At 44.7% G+C, this 17309-nt stretch overlaps 1 protein-coding gene across 1 annotated transcript in view; it reads left to right on the forward strand.

The window, feature by feature from the left end:
• LOC129378661 (receptor tyrosine-protein kinase erbB-4-like) overlaps positions 1-17309 on the forward strand; it is an 81043-nt gene that overhangs the window by 17837 nt on the left and 45897 nt on the right. Inside the window, exons 3-12 of the mRNA XM_055059051.1 lie at positions 1865-1999; positions 3218-3283; positions 5230-5348; positions 7956-8097; positions 8471-8584; positions 9445-9571; positions 10014-10087; positions 10578-10668; positions 11210-11415; positions 13618-13750. Coding sequence (XP_054915026.1) covers positions 1865-1999; positions 3218-3283; positions 5230-5348; positions 7956-8097; positions 8471-8584; positions 9445-9571; positions 10014-10087; positions 10578-10668; positions 11210-11415; positions 13618-13750 — 1207 coding nt within the window. The remainder of the gene's footprint in view (positions 1-1864; positions 2000-3217; positions 3284-5229; positions 5349-7955; positions 8098-8470; positions 8585-9444; positions 9572-10013; positions 10088-10577; positions 10669-11209; positions 11416-13617; positions 13751-17309) is intronic.

Consider the following 17309-nt stretch of genomic DNA (forward strand, 5'->3'; position numbering starts at 1 on the left):
CGTTCTTTGCGTCGTTTTGAACGTTTCTGCTCGTAAACGGGGGGGCGTGCGGTGATGGATGCTCGGCGCTGACAGGAACATGATTACATGAACCGGGTGCTGCAGGCCGATCGGCACGCAGACGAAGCGCCATGTCACCTCTAAAGAGGCTGTGAATGAATGTCCCTGTCTCCACCAAGGCCCACTTCCTTAATCAGGGTGTCGGATGGTAATGATTAGCTTCCCGTGTTCGGTTTCCCCGAGCTCGCCGAGGCGTCCGCATAATTCATACGCCGTTAATAATCTGCCCGGAGAGACAATGCCCTGCTTTCCTTTCCGAGTTTATCCGTCTCTAATCTGAGCCGCGTTCCAACTTATTTGAAATTAAATTTCATTTATTATGACAAGTGCTTTCCTGGAATAAGGCTTCGTGTCGGAGGATGCAGGGAATGCGAGGTGATTGCATCTAAATCCCCTCCCTCCGCCCTCTTCTGGAGCTTTAGCGGCGCGCCGGGTTGCAGCTGCAGAGGAAGCGGCGACGGCGGTGGATCTCCCGCCGCAGGTCACGGCTCGGGAGGGAGGTGGATTACCGCCGCATCATTATAGTCAGAGTCTGTGTCCAAAACCTGGATTAGTAACATAGAGAGGGATTAGGCTTTATTATCCTACTCTGGCATCTGTTAAGGCCACCGGTCCTTGAGAAAAACATATTTTAGCTGTTTCAGCCTGATCTGTACGGGGATCCTGCCTTTACGGCGGCGGCGGCGCTAACCTTCCTGGAAAGTCACATGGTTCAGAAATCCGCTTTCATTAAGCAGCTGTTGTTGTTCTGAGCCGCAGACACAAACCTTCGTGTGTTCTAATGGGATTTTATGCCAGGGAAAAAAAAAAGTTTTTATATTAATGTGAAATATATGTCAAAGTAAAATCCAGTACAGAAACCAACCTATGGGAACCCTAGAAGAGGGGGTGTTGAAAGTGTGGGTCAGGGGCCGATTGCAGTACCTTGAATGATTTTGTGCGGCCCTGAACGACAATTTAAGAATGGCAACTTAAAGAAGTGATGCAGGCGCAGGAATCATATCACTCTGCTTGTTTCATCAATATATTATGTCTTTAAGTCATTGTCAAGCAACTAAAATTCTTTTAAAAATGTTCTAATTGATCAGTTTTGATCAGGTTGTTAGACCTACTGGGTCATCTGGAACAAAAGCAACCCACCAAGTTACCAACTGAGCGACTTCTTAGGCAAATCAGTCTCTCAAGAGTTTTAAAGATCACTCTCAACACCAGAGCTGGTCCAATCCACACAATTTCAATAAAATGCGTTTGAGTGGTTTGGCATCTGAAAACAAAAAAAAACCCCAAAAATCTGAAAAGACGCAATCTGTAAGAAGAACCAGCCTTTAGTTGTAGGAAATTGAGTGTGTTTCAGATGAAAGTCAGCAGATCCTCTACATGCATCAGTCTCCTGTCTCCGCCTGTCGCTCGCCTCCCAGACTGAGGAACCCTGCGGCTAAATGAAGTCGCTTAATTTTCAAATTACGCAATATATTCTCCTTAAAAGCTTTTGTCGTTCAGCTTGCACGTGAAACCCACCCAGCAGCCTTTAGTTGATTAGTCTCTTTATTCCGCCCATCAGTGTTTGTGGACGTGACATTGAATTACGGCGCGCATTTGTCAATAGCATTTACCTTCACGCTCAGACGCGCTTCAAGGGAACGCCGCTTGCGACGCGGGGCTCCCACACAAAAGAACCATAAGAGTTAACCTTGAAGTATTGATTTCCTGCCACGGTGTACATGTGCCATAAATCCGCCATAAATCCGCGGCTCTCTGCTCATTTTTCTTCCTGTCTCCCTCAACCTTTTCCCTCCCCGTGCAGAGATCCTGAGCGGCGGCGTCTACGTGGACCAGAACAAGTTCCTGTGCCACGCCGACACCATCCACTGGCGCGACATTATCAAGAACCCCCAGGCGGAGCTGTTGGTGGTTCCGTCCAACAACAGCAACAACGGATGTGAGTAAAGTCCAAAAGCCTCCCTCCCCGCTCCACCCCGGACCCTCATGAACATTCCTGACCTATCGCTTTTATTTCATTCTGTTTGCCTGCTGGGGATTTGGAAGCGAAATCACTTGGTGTTAGATCAACATGTGAACCTTTCCAGTGGGGTTGAAACCGGCGCGGCTTTTGCAGCAAAGCCCGTGGAGCCGCTGTCGGCTGGGCTCTTTGTAAATCTCAATAAAGCTGACAGCTAGTTTGAAGTGGCGCGCTTCCCTCTCTGTCCGGTGGACATTTGGTGTCAGACGAACTGGCAGTTGAAGACAGACTCTTGCAAACTTTTCTGCTTTCTGTGTGTGTCACCCTTTGGATGAGATGATAGGATAAACTATCAGGTTTGTCTGGACAATTTAACTTGAATAAATGATCCTCACTACTATGACCACCTCTACAGAGTGAGACACAAACTGGAGTTAGCAAAATTCTGCCTATAATAAAATCAATATGGAAGGGGCTTTATGACACTTAGAGATATTTGTCATGAGTTAAGAAAACATTGAAAAAAGTTGCCAAGCTTCAGGTTCATTCGAGTCCCAAAGGGACAAATAAAAACGCAAAATAAGACATACAACCAGACCTCATGGAGAGCAGGTTGCTGAAAGACCAAGAAAACCATTTTGGGAGAGACCTTTAGATGCAAAATGTGTGAAACATTGTTATTTTGTTGATTAGATGGTGCTGATGGAGGCGGCGGTGGTGGGAGACGGGATGGGGGGGGTAAAGCACTAAAGTGTGGAGGAGGTGGGCCAACAAAAATGACAAGAGAGTGCGTGGGAGTGGAGGTTGCCAAATTGGCGCCCGTTGCCAAGATGTAGTCAGTATTTAACATTAGGGACCTGTGGTGGGAGTGGCTGAAGGGGCCGGGTGACAATCGGCGGCGTTGTTCCACTCACTGTGTAATTAACCCATAGTCAATTAAGTCTTGATGATGGGCCACAGCCAGATGAGCGCTGTCAGGTCCCACTTTCCCTGACAGAAAGGGAGTAGAGGGCCTGTTTTCACGCTCCTCTTCCTCACCGACCACAACCGCTCTATTGTCTCGTCAGCTCAGGAGTTTCCACAATTGTGTCCCTGTCACCAGTCAGGAGAAAGTTTCGGCGCCGCGCTCCCGCCCGCGACGTGTCGCTTTCTTCGGAGTTGGTCTGACGCGTTTGCTCTGTTTTTTTTTTTTTCCAGGCAGGCGCTGCCATCGCTCCTGCATCGGACGCTGCTGGGGGCCTCAGGAAAGCCAGTGTCAAACATGTGAGTGTGGACAGTTTGTATCTGGATCTTCTCCCCCTGGCAAACCCAGACCTGGTTATTACTAAAAGACTTGATGCACATATGATTTTTGTTTTTTTTATCTTTAGCTCTCTAGACTTTTTGCCTTTCAAAAGTTTTAATTTACTCACTGAGTCACAGTCTGCCAAGTAGACCAAAGACAACCACTATCTGGGAAATTCATTAGATACCCTATATTATCAGGCTCTCATATGGGTATTAGGAGGATCAGTTTAAAGTGGCTCCTTCTCCTCATTCAGAGAAGATGAGCATCAAATGTGACCGAACAGAATATATGAGGGCCTATTTTTACCCACATGGCCCCCATGTGCAAATGTTTGGAAACTAGCATGTGTATGTGAATCCTACGTGGATGGTTTTCAGGATGAGGTGTGGGACCCATTTGGAACCTTTGTAAGCCTTAGCTGGGTCTCAGACGGGTCTGACGGACACCGATTGAAATAACTCCATGGACATGAAACCTAAAAGGTATTCAGGGCGGCTGCACCTGAGTACAACGTGGAACAAATGAAAATGTTGCCTGGCATTCGAACGGAGTTCTTGGATCTCCAGGTTTGACCGTAGAGTTAAACTATCTGGCCAACTGTCGTCGGCCAATCAGTGAACGCAGTCGAATCACCAGGGATGGAACCGCACAGGATCCGCCAATGGAGACGAACCGGCCAGTACTGGCAGAACCAGTCCTACTCGACACGTAGGACCAAGTGGGGTTATAAGTCATTCTTGATTAAATCTGTTGTGATCGCTCAGAAAACAAGCAAACGAACCACTGTTTCAGAGAGGATTTTCTTGCTGCTCTTATTGAATGATTAAAAGCTGATAATTTAATAAACCAATATGTTCAAGAAGTGAACCCATGCGAGTGCCAGCGGTTTGTAGAATGAATGATGTTTTTCACAGATTAATGAACTGCAGAGGCTTGTTGTTGTTGCTGTTCCACATCTGGAGCGTTACGTTAGCAGCCCAGCAGTTATTAATTCCTCCAACCTTCTGATTGTTGGCTGCGGCGTTCTGTCTGGTGTGAAACGACTTTTTACCTCCAATGTGGCACAGAAAACAGCATTAAGAAAACGTTAATGTCTAAAGATTAGGACACAATCTGAGCTACGATACTTAAAAAGATAGAGAATAAACCAAGGAATAAAACTTTGAATTCTTGCAATAATTGGCTGAAAATGGAGAAATGGAAACTCCTGGCCTAGTCAAAGTTAACAAAACCCTTTTACATCTCACAGCTAAAAGTGAGCTAAAGATTTTGATCTTTTCCTCTGCAATAAAGCATATTTTGGCTGTAATTTTTTGTTTTTCTTTAATGAACAAAAACTGGTTAAATATTCTAGAATATAATAAAAACATGAGATAATCACATTCTCACAGGGTTTCGTAGCAACAAAAGTTTTTGGCAACATTGCTTCTGCTTGGCAAATAGAAAAGAAAAAAAAATTAAGCTTCAGCATTATTATGGCAACAGATAAACACAGTTTTCTTGTTTTCATGGCAAGCAGAAGTCTTTTCTTTCCCTTTCTCGGGAGAAGCTGCTGCTTTCCCTGCAGTTCCGACATGCCACCTCTGATTCCTACCTGCCAAGCACAATTTTCAGCTGATCGGTTCTGAGCTGAGGCTGGAGGAGGAGAGTCTCCCTGGCAGGTGTTGAGTGAACCAGAGGGCGCCTCACTGGGTTTTTTCCCCCCTCTCTCTCTTTACGTCTGTCTAAGTCTGTAAGTATGTGCTCACAAATCCACTTGTCTCGACCTTTAGGAAGCAGAAGCCGTTCATTTCATTCGTGTCACATAACGGCAGCCGAGGCTGAGGCTGGTGGTGGTGGAACATTGTCTCTTTTGGGAATGTGGGTGTGTGTGCGTGTGTGTCAGACCTTTTAAAATTCGGTCTTCTCGCTTCTTGGGCAGTGACAAAATCGGTGTGTGCAGAGCAGTGTGACGGTCGCTGCTTCGGGCCTTACGTCAGCGACTGCTGCCATCGAGAATGCGCCGGCGGCTGCTCTGGCCCCAAGGACACCGACTGCTTTGTAAGTCTGCTCTCTGATTCTTTAACTTTTGAAACAATCCCCTTTGCTTCCAATGCTTTTACTTAAAGTGTAACCTTGTTGAATAAAATGTTGTCACATTTTATTGGGATAAAACCACCAACTTACATTACTTATGTTGGAATTCATCGAATGAAATATATTGCAACAAATTTCCTGCAAAAGTTATGAGAGGAACCTGGTGAAATTCAACACCAGCAGCAGACAGGTCAGGGAGAAAGTTATGTGGAAGGTAGACATACAACCAGAAACATGGAGGTGCACCTCAACTGAGAAGTGCAAAAAAAAAGACTGTTGAAAGAATGCCCACTGCAAATTTTCCAAAAGCACGTTGGTGGTAGTAGCATCGTTTTTGAGGGCTTATTTTATTCAGCTAGGGAAAGAGAAGCTGATAACGGTTGATACATTTTGGAGGGTCCTGCTACTTGACGCGCTATTGGCTAATGCCTTTCGTTTTTCTTTGCGCCGATTGGCTGAACCTCGAGACTGTAACTATTAGCTTCTTTGGGAGCCCTCAGACTCGTTCTGCTGCGTGAATGGAGGAATATTAAGGTATTTATGGTGTTTGAGTTATTAAATTTAGGCAGGCAGAAGCATCTTTAGAGGATATTAGATATTCACTAGCCAAATATGCATAACTAGCTAGCTACTTTACTAGCTCGCTGGCTAAGTAGCTAGCTTGTGACGTAGCTCGCTGGCGAAGTAGCTAGCTTGTAACGTAGCTCGCTGGCGACGTAGCTAGCTTGTGACGTAGCTCGCTGGTGAAGTAGCTAGCTTGTGACGTAGCTCGCTGGTGAAGTAGGCGTTCACCAGCTCGCTGTTGTGACTTATTAAACTTTTAGACGCGCTAACGGCTGGCAGACTATTAGCTAGTCTAACATTAGCGGCGTATTCATAACTTTGCTTTCTGCCTTAGTTAACACAGAACTTCCTGTCACACTTCAAAATAAAAGTGTCAATATAAATGACCGTTTTAAGAATTAATAGTAGTGATTTTTTTTAGAGATGTTAATTAGTACGGAGGGCTAAATATTTTAAGAAAAATCCATTTTGGTTCCTGAAATAATGGGCAACTGACACGAGCATTAAGAACAAAAAATAAGGGAATAAAATTTCTGTAATATTTCTGCAGCCGGAACTAGCCAATCAGAGTTTGTGGTGGAGAAACGCCCACTTTGAGTCACAGAAAACCCTCCTCCCATAACGCTGCTCCATTCTGCCTCTGTTAGAATGGACAAGTCAAAGTCCAGTTCTAGATCCAATTGAGAATTCATGGCATATCTTGGAAATGTGCCTCAACACGCTTAACCTCCATCTAAGACATTCAGCTTTAATTGCAGCCATATGTCACTTCTGCTCTACTTTGTGTCACTTCTTCAGATTAAAATTAAACCAGTTTGTGGTTGCGATGTGACAAAATGGTATAAAGTGATTTGCCAACGCTCCGTGCTTGCTGACAAACCATTTTACAGGCTTGTAAAAGTTCGACGTTATCAAATTTGGGATTTGGCCTTCCAATTATGATGGTTTTTATCACCCCAACTTCTTTTTTTGTTTTGCAAACTTGCGCGTCGACGGAGTGGATATTGCTGCTGTAACTCAGCCAAAGGCCCGTCCAACTCAATTACCGGCAGCCATGGCCGTCAAGACGCTTAAAGGGGGCTTTATGGGAGAACATTACGCCGTTTATATCATGGCCTTGGATCAATGGCTTCAATTTTTCTCCCATTTGGCATCCGCAGAGACGGGAAGCAGCCGCATGATTCGCATGTTGGAATGCGGCGTAAAAATGATGTGCTGTTGTAATTCTCCTTCCCTCTCTGTGACTGATGGCTCTCACCTCACCAGCAACTCCACACCTTTATGGGAGGAGATGCAAGCATTTCAAGTGTGTTCGTTTATTTAATTATTTTCCTCAAGCCGCAAATGATCAATACACTAAAAACAAAAAATACAGACTGAAATATGGCATTTAAATTCTATTTAGCCCCAATTTATAACTATTTTTTTGGTTATATCCAAAAATATAAGCTCAGTTTAAACTGGGTGTTTGCCCAGGGCAGCATTGAAAAGGAGGTCCATGCATACCACATTTAAAATGATAACATTTCATTTCCCTGAAGAGGTTTTCTACTCTTAACTTCCTCTTTCTTTTTTACCTTTTGGACAACTGTTTTGGTGTGTAACCATGGCAACAAGGTATTGTTTTTGGGAACAGCTAATTAACATCTTCTAAACTTAAATATTCCTTGAAATACGCCTCCGAATCCCAGAAAAGTTAAAAAGAAAGCTTCACGGATGAAGAATCGTTTCCTCCGGCGTCTCTCCTGCGGCTTCCTATCCATGCGACCAGACAGAAATGGAAACCGGTGCAGCAAAAGCAAAGGATGTTGATTAGCAGAGCTAGCTAACAGCTGATGATGTTGTCAGGATGTGTTGGTATCATAAAAAGCCAAGGGCGGGCCACATTCGGCCTGCGAGCCTTGAATTTGACGCACGTGGCATAGAGACGGATTTTATGATGTTGTAACAGCCACTGCTGCCAGCAGATCACAGTGACCACACTCTGACACATGTATTATTTTGCAGGCCTGCACCAACTTCAACAACAGCGGCGCCTGCGTCACCCAGTGCCCCCAGCCATTCGTCTACAACCCCACCTCCTTCCAGTTGGAGCCCAACCCCCGAGCCAAGTACACCTACGGAGCCTTCTGCGTGAGGAAATGCCCCCGTAAGTCCGAGGCGCTGTTGACGCTCATGAAGGTGTTAATAAAAGTCTTCCTGAAGACGCGAGCATGCTCTCATCTCTGCTGAAATTACACTCCAGGCGATTATTGCGAGACAAGATAAGTGGCTCCAGCCAAAACAAATGGTGTATCTCAATTAGCTAAGTTGCCGCACCATCTGGTTGGACTGATGTCGGCGAAGAAGCAAAGAGCAGCTCTCTGTTCTCGGCGGCGGAGGGTCTGCGTCGCAGGAGCAATTAGCCCAGCGTGAATTAAAAGTCAGGCGACAGATTGCATATTCGGAATCCACTGATCATCAGATGAGATTTATCATCCCTCAGCTCTGAGTCTGTGTTGGCGGCGTCTCGTTTCTGGCAGATAACTTCGTGGTGGACCACAGCTCCTGCGTCAGAGCGTGTCCCAGCAACAAGATGGAGGTGGAGGAGAACCGCATCAAAATGTGCATCCCATGCACCGACATCTGCCCTAAAGGTGAGCCACGTTGTCGTCCAGTTCTGGAGTTTCTGTGATCTGAAAATTGTTTTCTGGGGAACGTTCCTCTCCGGAGGAGAAATGCGGCGTCAGTGAAGGTCGCACGTTTGATCCCGACATCAGTCGGAATGTTAATTAAGAGAAAATAGCCTCCTAATGAGAAGCGGCTACCTGAAGTCGTTTTGCTACAGTGGCGTCAGCTAACGGCCCGAAATACCTGATGTGGAATTAAGCGCCATTTGCTCAGTAGTGCAGATTATCCTCTTTATCATGTTGTTCCCCACAAAGGTAACCAATCTGCCCTTTCTCTTCAGAGAGGAAGGCAATAATGTTTTCCTGCAGGCGGCGCGCGGCGGCCGCCCCGTCAGCCGATTGGCCGATCCCCTGATTACATCGTCACGTCACAGGGACGGGTTAATGAGGGATAGCCCAAGGAACTGTGGGAAATGATAACAAATTAACATTTCAGATATGGAATTGGCCGGTATAAATCACTATCAGAAAGTGGTTACACCACTTAATGCCAGCCCTATTCATCATCCCTCCCTTCTGCCCGTGTCAGAAACACTTGGCTCGCACCGGGCTGAGTGTAATTAATGCAGATGTAATGAATTCATTATGGAGAGGGAATGGATGGAGATTGGCCCGTGCTTTCATCAAAAGAATTCAAATGCGTGCAGCAGGGCCACGGCCCCGCCGGAGCACCAAAAGACTTTATTTTGATGAAAGAGAATCGGGGGGGGAAACATTGCAAGGGAGAAGAAAAATGGCTTCTAGCGGTTCTTACAAGGACACCTCGGACACCTCGTCCGGGCGACGGCAGCTACCGGATTGACGGGCGGCTGTGTTTGCGTTGTCAGTGTGCGACGGCATCGGGACGGGCAGCCTGCAGACGGCTCAGACCGTGGACGCCAGCAACATAGACAAGTTCGTCAACTGCACCAAAATCAACGGCAATCTCATCTTTCTCATCACCGGCATCAAAGGGTGAGTAACAAGATCAGTTATTTAGAAATTTATGTATGACCGGAATGCAGAAAAAAACCCAACAGAATTCCAGCCAAACAAGAAAAATAAAACTGACTGCAAATGATCAAGCACAGCGATGTAGGAGTGATGCTGAGGACTTGTTTTTGCAGCCAGAGTCATGAAGCTCTCTGTGAGAAGGTTTGGATCATTCCTGAAGGCAGCGCCGCAAACTATTGAACCTTAGTGTGTACTTACTTTATAGAACAGGGTGCTTTGCTAGTTTCTGTTTGGATCTCGTAGAAGATGGAGAGATTTCCACCGGATCGAGCAACAGACATGGATTATACTTTATGTATAGGTTTATATCAGTGGGGAAGCTGCAGAACCACAATGTTCCAGCTGCCAGGCACGGTGGTGGAGGAAGTGATGGTCTCTGAAGTGACTGCTGTGTGTTTCATAGGGACATGTACCACGGCATCGGACCTTTGGACCCGCAGCGTCTCAGCGTCTTCCGCACTGTCAAGGAGATCACAGGTGACCCGTTTGGTTTGTGTTCACTGTATGTGTGTGTGAAGGTTTCCAGAGTGTGTGTGTATGTTTATGCATTAGCTCTTACAGCCCTGAAGGGGCTTGTCTACAAACCGCTTTTCTTCATATTAAACCACAAACCAAACGGCTAATGGAGTGAAACTGCATTTTCATTATGAAAACACCAGCAATAAAAAAGAGCAATGGCCGCTCCACCCCCCGCCATTTCCTGCTCCGTCCCTGTTAATGTCATTTCCATAGAGGCTGATCTGATATAATCTGTCATTAAACGACAAGTGCAACCAGACTGAATGTGCAAAGTGTGAAATCTATTCTTATAATTAGTGCTGGCTGCTTTCTCTCTTTGTCTCCACCTAAGAAATAAACCCTCCTTCCACTTCCCCTTTCATCATCCTCTTATAAGAAAGACAAAGACAAAGCAGCGGTGAACATCTGAGGAAAGTGTAAAGTCAAAGTCTGTGTGGTGTGTTCTCAGGATACCTGAACATCCAGTCTTGGCCTGAAAATATGACGGATCTGAGCGTTTTCTCCAACTTGGCGACCATCGGAGGCCGATCTCTTTATAGGTAGGATTCAACTGTGGCGACTCCGGTACCGGTGGTACCTGGTATCACTCTCTGCTCATTGGTTATGCAACAAAAACAGAATTAGCACAAGAAGTAAAGTTTTTTTTAACATGAAGTTGTTCTTTGTGGTAACAATGTTTCTTGGTGATGCATCAAGTAAGGCTGACGCTGCTGTTTTAGTAGAAGTGAGAAATACTGCCACCTGCAGGTGGGAGTAAACAGTCACTTAGATCCAATGTTTCTCACCATTTTTGACAAAAACTTGCAATAAACTCACATTTAAGTATTAGTGGAATAAAGTGCAGGGATTTGTTTTTTTTGGGCAAGAAACTAGTGGAACTGATTGATGTAATTTGGCAGCAAACACATAAAAACTGCTTTGATCTGATTGATAAAATAATATCTTGGTGGTTCGATTTATGCGTCCCTTTATAGTCTAGAGGGATACATTAAAAGCGATACTGGGCCGGATTTGGCACATGATGATGATGATGGCACCAGAGTGGCCAACACAACCATGAGCCGTTCTCTCCTCTTGCAGTGGGACTGGCATTTCTCTGCTGATCCTGAAGCAGCTCTGGATCTCCGCCCTCCACTTCCAGGCCCTGGACGAGATCAGCGCCGGGAATGTCTACATCATGAACAACACCCGCCTCTGCTTCTACAACACTGTCAACTGGACGTCGCTCTTCAGGACCTCCAGCCAAAAGGTCGTGGTCCGCAACAACCGGGACCCCAAGGAGTGCAGTGAGTAGCTGCATTTGTGGTTTTCATTCAGCGGGTAGAGAATCCAGAAGTTTGACTACAGAGTAAAAAACGGTGGATAAGTATTCTGAAATTCCTACATTTGATCTAAATGATTTGATCTGTTTTGTGTCCATCACAGTTGGCCTCTTGTGACCGGATATTCCCCGCAGCGGAGCGGCTTTGCCGTCAACATTAAAACCAATTTTCTGTTGGAGTGAAGCTGAAGGCAGCCGCTCTCCGCTTTATTAAACCTGGAGGAAATTATAATCCAATTGGTTCCTTAAATTTGTTTAAAGCGTTCCCTGATAAACAGCTGCTTTAATGAACTTTCCTCAGAAACTCTGCAGCCAATTAGCATTCATTCAAAGGTTATTAAAGTGGTCAGAGAGGAGGGGGTTTGTTTCCAGGCTCTGTATCAATATAAACTACAGGTATGAGGAAGAAAAAGAGACAGTCTGGCTAATTTGGATTCTTTTATATATATATATATATATATATATATATATATATATATTGAAATGAGCGTTTTAATAACTCTGATCTTTACTCAGCCCTGAATAGGATGGAAAAAAAGGAGGAAAGTAAAGATGGTAACCGACTAAACTTTAAAGACTCTCACCCCTGTTGGTGATGCGTTCAAAAGACAGGCATTCCATAAATCGTCAAGGAGACGCACAGAGACTGTAGCCTCTACGCATGGTAGACTCATTCTCATCATTTTAATTATCTACAGCTTAACTTGAATAAATGTATTGAAATTAGAAAATGATTTTTAAACTCCCTTCGCTTTCCCATCAACAAGTATAACAGGAGGTTTATGTGCAATTTGGAGGTGTGTGCACTTCTTTTCTGTTTCATTGTGGACCACCTACTGTGATAAAAGATGAATTGATATATTTTTAAACATTTCTAGTAGATGTGAACACCGTTTACTGTGTATTCATACACAAACATGAGAATGTTTCTGCACCGCCGTCTCTGGTAGAAGTATATGGGGGGCATTTAGTGCAAAAAACTAACTGAGCAAACTTTTTTGTGTGTTTTTGGAGTTTTGGTTTCAATACCAGTTGCATTAAATACTTATTTCACAGAAAAATCTCCTGCTCACTTTTGAACATAAGGAGTGTGTGTGTGTCTTTTCCCGTCCCAGCTGTCTTTGTTAGTCTAACAGCCTTTTAAGCTCTTCACTCTGTCTATAGTTTGGTTTTTGATGCTTTTTAGCGTTGCGGTTGTTGTTTTCTTGTAAAGCACTTTGTTCCAGCCTCTGCTGTTGGAAACGGGCTTTATAAATAAATATGGCCTTGACCTCGGATGAAAACGATACACTGTGTTCCGATAAAGTCAAAACCTACATTTTTGTCGAGCACAAACACAAACTGAAACGCCCGGGTCCATGGCAACAGGATCAGTTTTCGACTCTTACCAGCTGGCTGTGAAAGGCCTTATTCAGCTTCACTGTGAGTTCAAAGCCCTGAGGTGGGTTCAGTTATTACTACGTTGTTTGATTTGATTGTTTTCCACTCTAGGTGAATAGAGATAGATCTTATGGGTCCGGCAGATCATTTCTGTCTGAGTTTGAAACTGGATCCAGAGTTCCTGGAGTTCTGCGTTGGGTTTAGGTGCCGAGCGAAGCATTTCAGAGGATTGCTTGTTTGCATTTCGCATAATCACAAACACCCTTCACTAGACCGCTGAATTATAAGCTGGCTTTAGCAGATGAGAAAATCCAACAAACCAAATGTCTTGTGCAGAAGTGGAGACATCTAGAAAATCTTCAGAAAAGTTTAAAAATCTTGGCGTCCTGTTTCAAAGTTAATCTTGAAACAGCACTCATTAACGGGTTAATGAGTCCTGTGTGTGTGCGTGCGTGCGTGTGTGTGTGTGTTAGGGCTTGATCGATTGGAGCTAATACAGGCCCTTATTAGGCTGAGCCCTACTGTCTGTCATTGACTGCTCTGCTGTTGACAGAGGGTCTGGCCCCCCTCCAGGCGGCCCCCAGGGACTTCTTATGTCACTCACCGGATGGGGGACCAGTGAGTCCAATGAGGTGGATTGATGGCTGCGGTTAGACGGGAAAGAAGAAACGGGCGCCCAAGATTTCTGGATTAGGCACTCTCTGCAGGCGAAGGTGTCGGGAATACCGATGAATCCCACACTGCTAGGCTGGAAAAATGACTCCTTCATGTCTTTACTCCTCTACAGCTCAGCACCGGATGGTGTGCGACCGCATGTGTTCGGACGACGGCTGTTGGGGGCCGGGGCCCGACCAGTGCCTCTCCTGCCGCTTCTTCAAACGAGGCCGCACCTGCGTGGAGTCCTGCAACTTGTTTGACGGGTGAGAACAGAGTCCAAAACACTAAGAGAGACAACTGCGTAGATCGTCCGCAGCCGACCATTATGGTTTATGAAGCCACATTCATTTCTCTCAGCATGTGACAAGCAGCTTAAGTTGATTTAAGCTGCTTTGATACACTAACAATGAAGCCAAAACATCCTCAAGGGCTCTGGAGGAGGAACCTCTAATTGCAGATTGGTGTGAATGTAATGAAGTGAGCCAATAAGGAATTTCACAGTGTGAACCGTCAAAGGAGCATTTGGCAGGATGTTACAGCCATCCACTAAAATCAATTGAAATGTATTGTTGAAGGATTAGATTGAAAAAGGCCCGTTTGGACCGACTGAACGAATGTTTGCGGCTCTGAGCTGAAGGCTGACTGCAAGGCAGCGAAGAACTGACTGCTTCATGTCTGTTGTGCTCATTGAAATGTCAGATTTTTTGGATTTTATGTCTGTTTAAGGTTGCTGTAAAGAATCTGAAACACATCTAAGTCTGGAGTTTGACTAGGCCACTTCACACCTGTGAATTTTCTTGTTGTTTGTTTGCATGCTTGGAATCGCGTTCCTTGATACGGTGCTCTACATGCACTTTAGCTAATCCAAAGTTTTGGTTCAGGACTTCAAACAGTTAGACATTTATATTCATGCTCTTATTTTGAAGTGGTTGAAGACTGATATAGAAGCAGTAATTTTTTTGATTGGAATCAGACCAAATAAATGAACCAGAGAATTAGGTTTATTACATGTGATTCCTGATTCACTACTGCTTTTTTTTCCCCCTTAGACAGCCAGGTTGGTTTGGAGTATTTTAACACGTTTGTGCACCAACAAAACCTTCTGTTCTAGATGTTCCCCTTGAGTGGATCCTGGCTGAGTGGAGGAATGCTTTGCATCGGGTCTCTCAGAACCATCCGTCTAAAATAAAGCTGCGCTAGCAGCGCCTGCCGAGAGATAAATCAGCCTTTTTTTCCCCTTTTTTCTTGCACTGAGGCAAAAGCGGTGATGTCAGGCCTGTGTTTCCCTCTGGAGAGGGTTTATGAGAGCATGCTACCCTTGGTCATGTTGACTTGTTGTTGGTCCTTTTTCCGCTGCTGTTTGTGTGAGGGAGGCTTTGAAGTCGCCGGCGGGGGGGGGGGGTGCACAGCTCAGAGCGAAGCTTTAAAGAAGACGAGGGAGAGGCTGATGGCTGGGAGCTTCTGAAGCACGCTTGCTTCCTTTACTGTAAATACAGTCAATGCATGATACTGCCAGGAATATTCATAAATCTCTGCTTGTTGATTTGTGTCACTGGCCTGAACTGTCTCATTAAAATATGTCCAATTTAAAATCAACAAACGCCTGGTGACAGAAAAATGCCCAGATATGTATTGAAGCTCATTTTCATATGCAGCATTCAGGCAACATGAGTGGCTTTGTGCTGGTGGTTATGTACAGTTCAGGTGCATCTGAAAAAATGAGATTATTGTGAAAAAGTTCAATATTTTTTTGCCATTGCTATGTTATATTATTTCATTAAGCAGTGAAATATTTCTTGTAATATTGTTTATTATGGCAAATTTTGTGTCTCCAAAAAAGTATAATGTTGTAGAAAGTTACATTTTGGAAGTTCATGGTTTCCCACGCTAATGAACTCAAAACACCTGCCTTTATAAAAAGCCTTTCTCAGTCTGGGTGTCAATCGTCATAGACACCCCCCACAAAGAGGGGCTGGGGCCTTGATAAGGTATTGTATTGTATCATTCAAGCATATTCATAGAAAATTAAGTGGAAGGAAAAGGTGTGGTCGAAAAAGCGAGAATCACAAACTTGATATTCTTGATTATCAGCCAAAATCCATTCAAGAGAACCAACATGGATTGAGTTCATAGGAATTAACATTCTTTAAAGTAGTCTAACATTTTTGTTCAAATAATTTTTTTTTAGTGACCTTGTGTAATGTTTTTATTTTTTAAGACAATAGATCATCAGTCTAAGTCTGAATCAGAGACAAAGACAAAAAATGGGGAAGAATAGTGAGCGCATATATCCCACTGATGTATTATTCTTAAAAACATATTTGTACAAATATTGCATCATCTGCATAAAGACGAATCCAAATTTTGCCATCCCTAGTCCTTCCTCGTCTATTTTTACCAATTTTTATCTCAATCTTTCTATCTTAATAGCCGTTTCTCTGGATTTCACACCACTATTTTAGGTTATACTGAGTTCACTCCAGATTGGTTTAATATCTTACTTTGTTCTGGGGCTGCAGGAGTCTATATCTCTGAAGAATTTAGCGCACGCTCATTAAAAATGTTTTCAGGTTGGTGATTTTAAATCTTAAGATTCCTCACTCTACTCTTGTTCTGTATATCCATTCTTAATGAGCAACGGCACTAATTCCCCTCAGTTTATAAGTCTGTTGAATAAAACAAAGGCAGAGCAAAGGCTTGCGCGAGAGGGGAAAAGGAAAAGACTTGAGATGGTGTCCGCTGGGGGTTAAGTGAAGGAGGGAGGAACTGGGTAAAGGGAGGTGCTGAAAATGCTTAATTAAAAAAGTTGCTCTGGTGGGTTGACCATGCTCTGGTTCGCTGGATGTTTTGAGGTCTGAATGGTCGGGGCCACAGTCCTGCTTAAATTCCTGCTAAAGCAGGGATAATCCCCCATCAGGTCATTCCCCGATGGGGCCCCTGGCACACACTTTCAGCCGTGAAGAGGGCCAATCAGGAGGAACGGCTTTGACGGAATGGAAATGACCCTGGAGAGCGCCGCCACAGTGGTCTTTGTCTCTCACCCATCCTCCTCCGTGTTTCTTTCCCCATTCAGCCGACAAAAAAAAGATATCTGTCCACCGCCTGGCCTTCTTTTAAATGATTCCCCTGGACACGGCGTCTGGGAGACGAATCTAATTTATTTCTGGAAAAGGGGGAAAGAAAGACAAAGGAGAACTGCACTAACAGCCTGCTTTTGAGTCCTGTGTAAACATTTTCAGCAATGGAATCCGACATGTTGTATCTTTGGATGTTTGAAACAAAGCGCCCCGATTAAAACGAACCAGTGAGGACAGCTCGAAGAAAAGACATTCCGACATCAAAGCTCAGCAAAAGAGAACACTGGGATTTTATCTTCACTTTTATCAACCTTTAATATGATCCCGCTGAACCCAGGAGTGTCAAGAATGTCTCTTTTCTCTTTCGGGAGCTTTCAGAGGTGCTACGTCAAAAAGATTTTCACTTATATTCACCACATGAAAATGAACGAAACCCAAACGGCTGCAAGAGGCGGGAGAGTTCTCGATGTCCGATTGTGTGGAACCGGATCAGGAGGCGGAATCTGAAACCTGGAGCTAAGAAAAACAAACCGATTCATTATCCCGACGAGGGGTCCGACGCCTGGCTCTGGGCGAATCCTCCTCCGAGGGCGTCCGCCCTCCGCGTCGGCCAATCGATCCCTCTGATGTGAAAAGCGGTTTTGATCGGACGCGGTCGCTATCGACAGCAGGCGTCTTCCATCCGCCAGAGACGCCTCGCTTCAAACAGTCATGATAATTCGCTGAATCGGGCAGTGAGAAAAAC

This window comes from Poeciliopsis prolifica, unplaced genomic scaffold (assembly GCF_027474105.1).
Source record: "Poeciliopsis prolifica strain line A6 unplaced genomic scaffold, Auburn_PproV2 SCAFFOLD053, whole genome shotgun sequence".
NCBI lineage: Eukaryota > Metazoa > Chordata > Actinopteri > Cyprinodontiformes > Poeciliidae > Poeciliopsis > Poeciliopsis prolifica.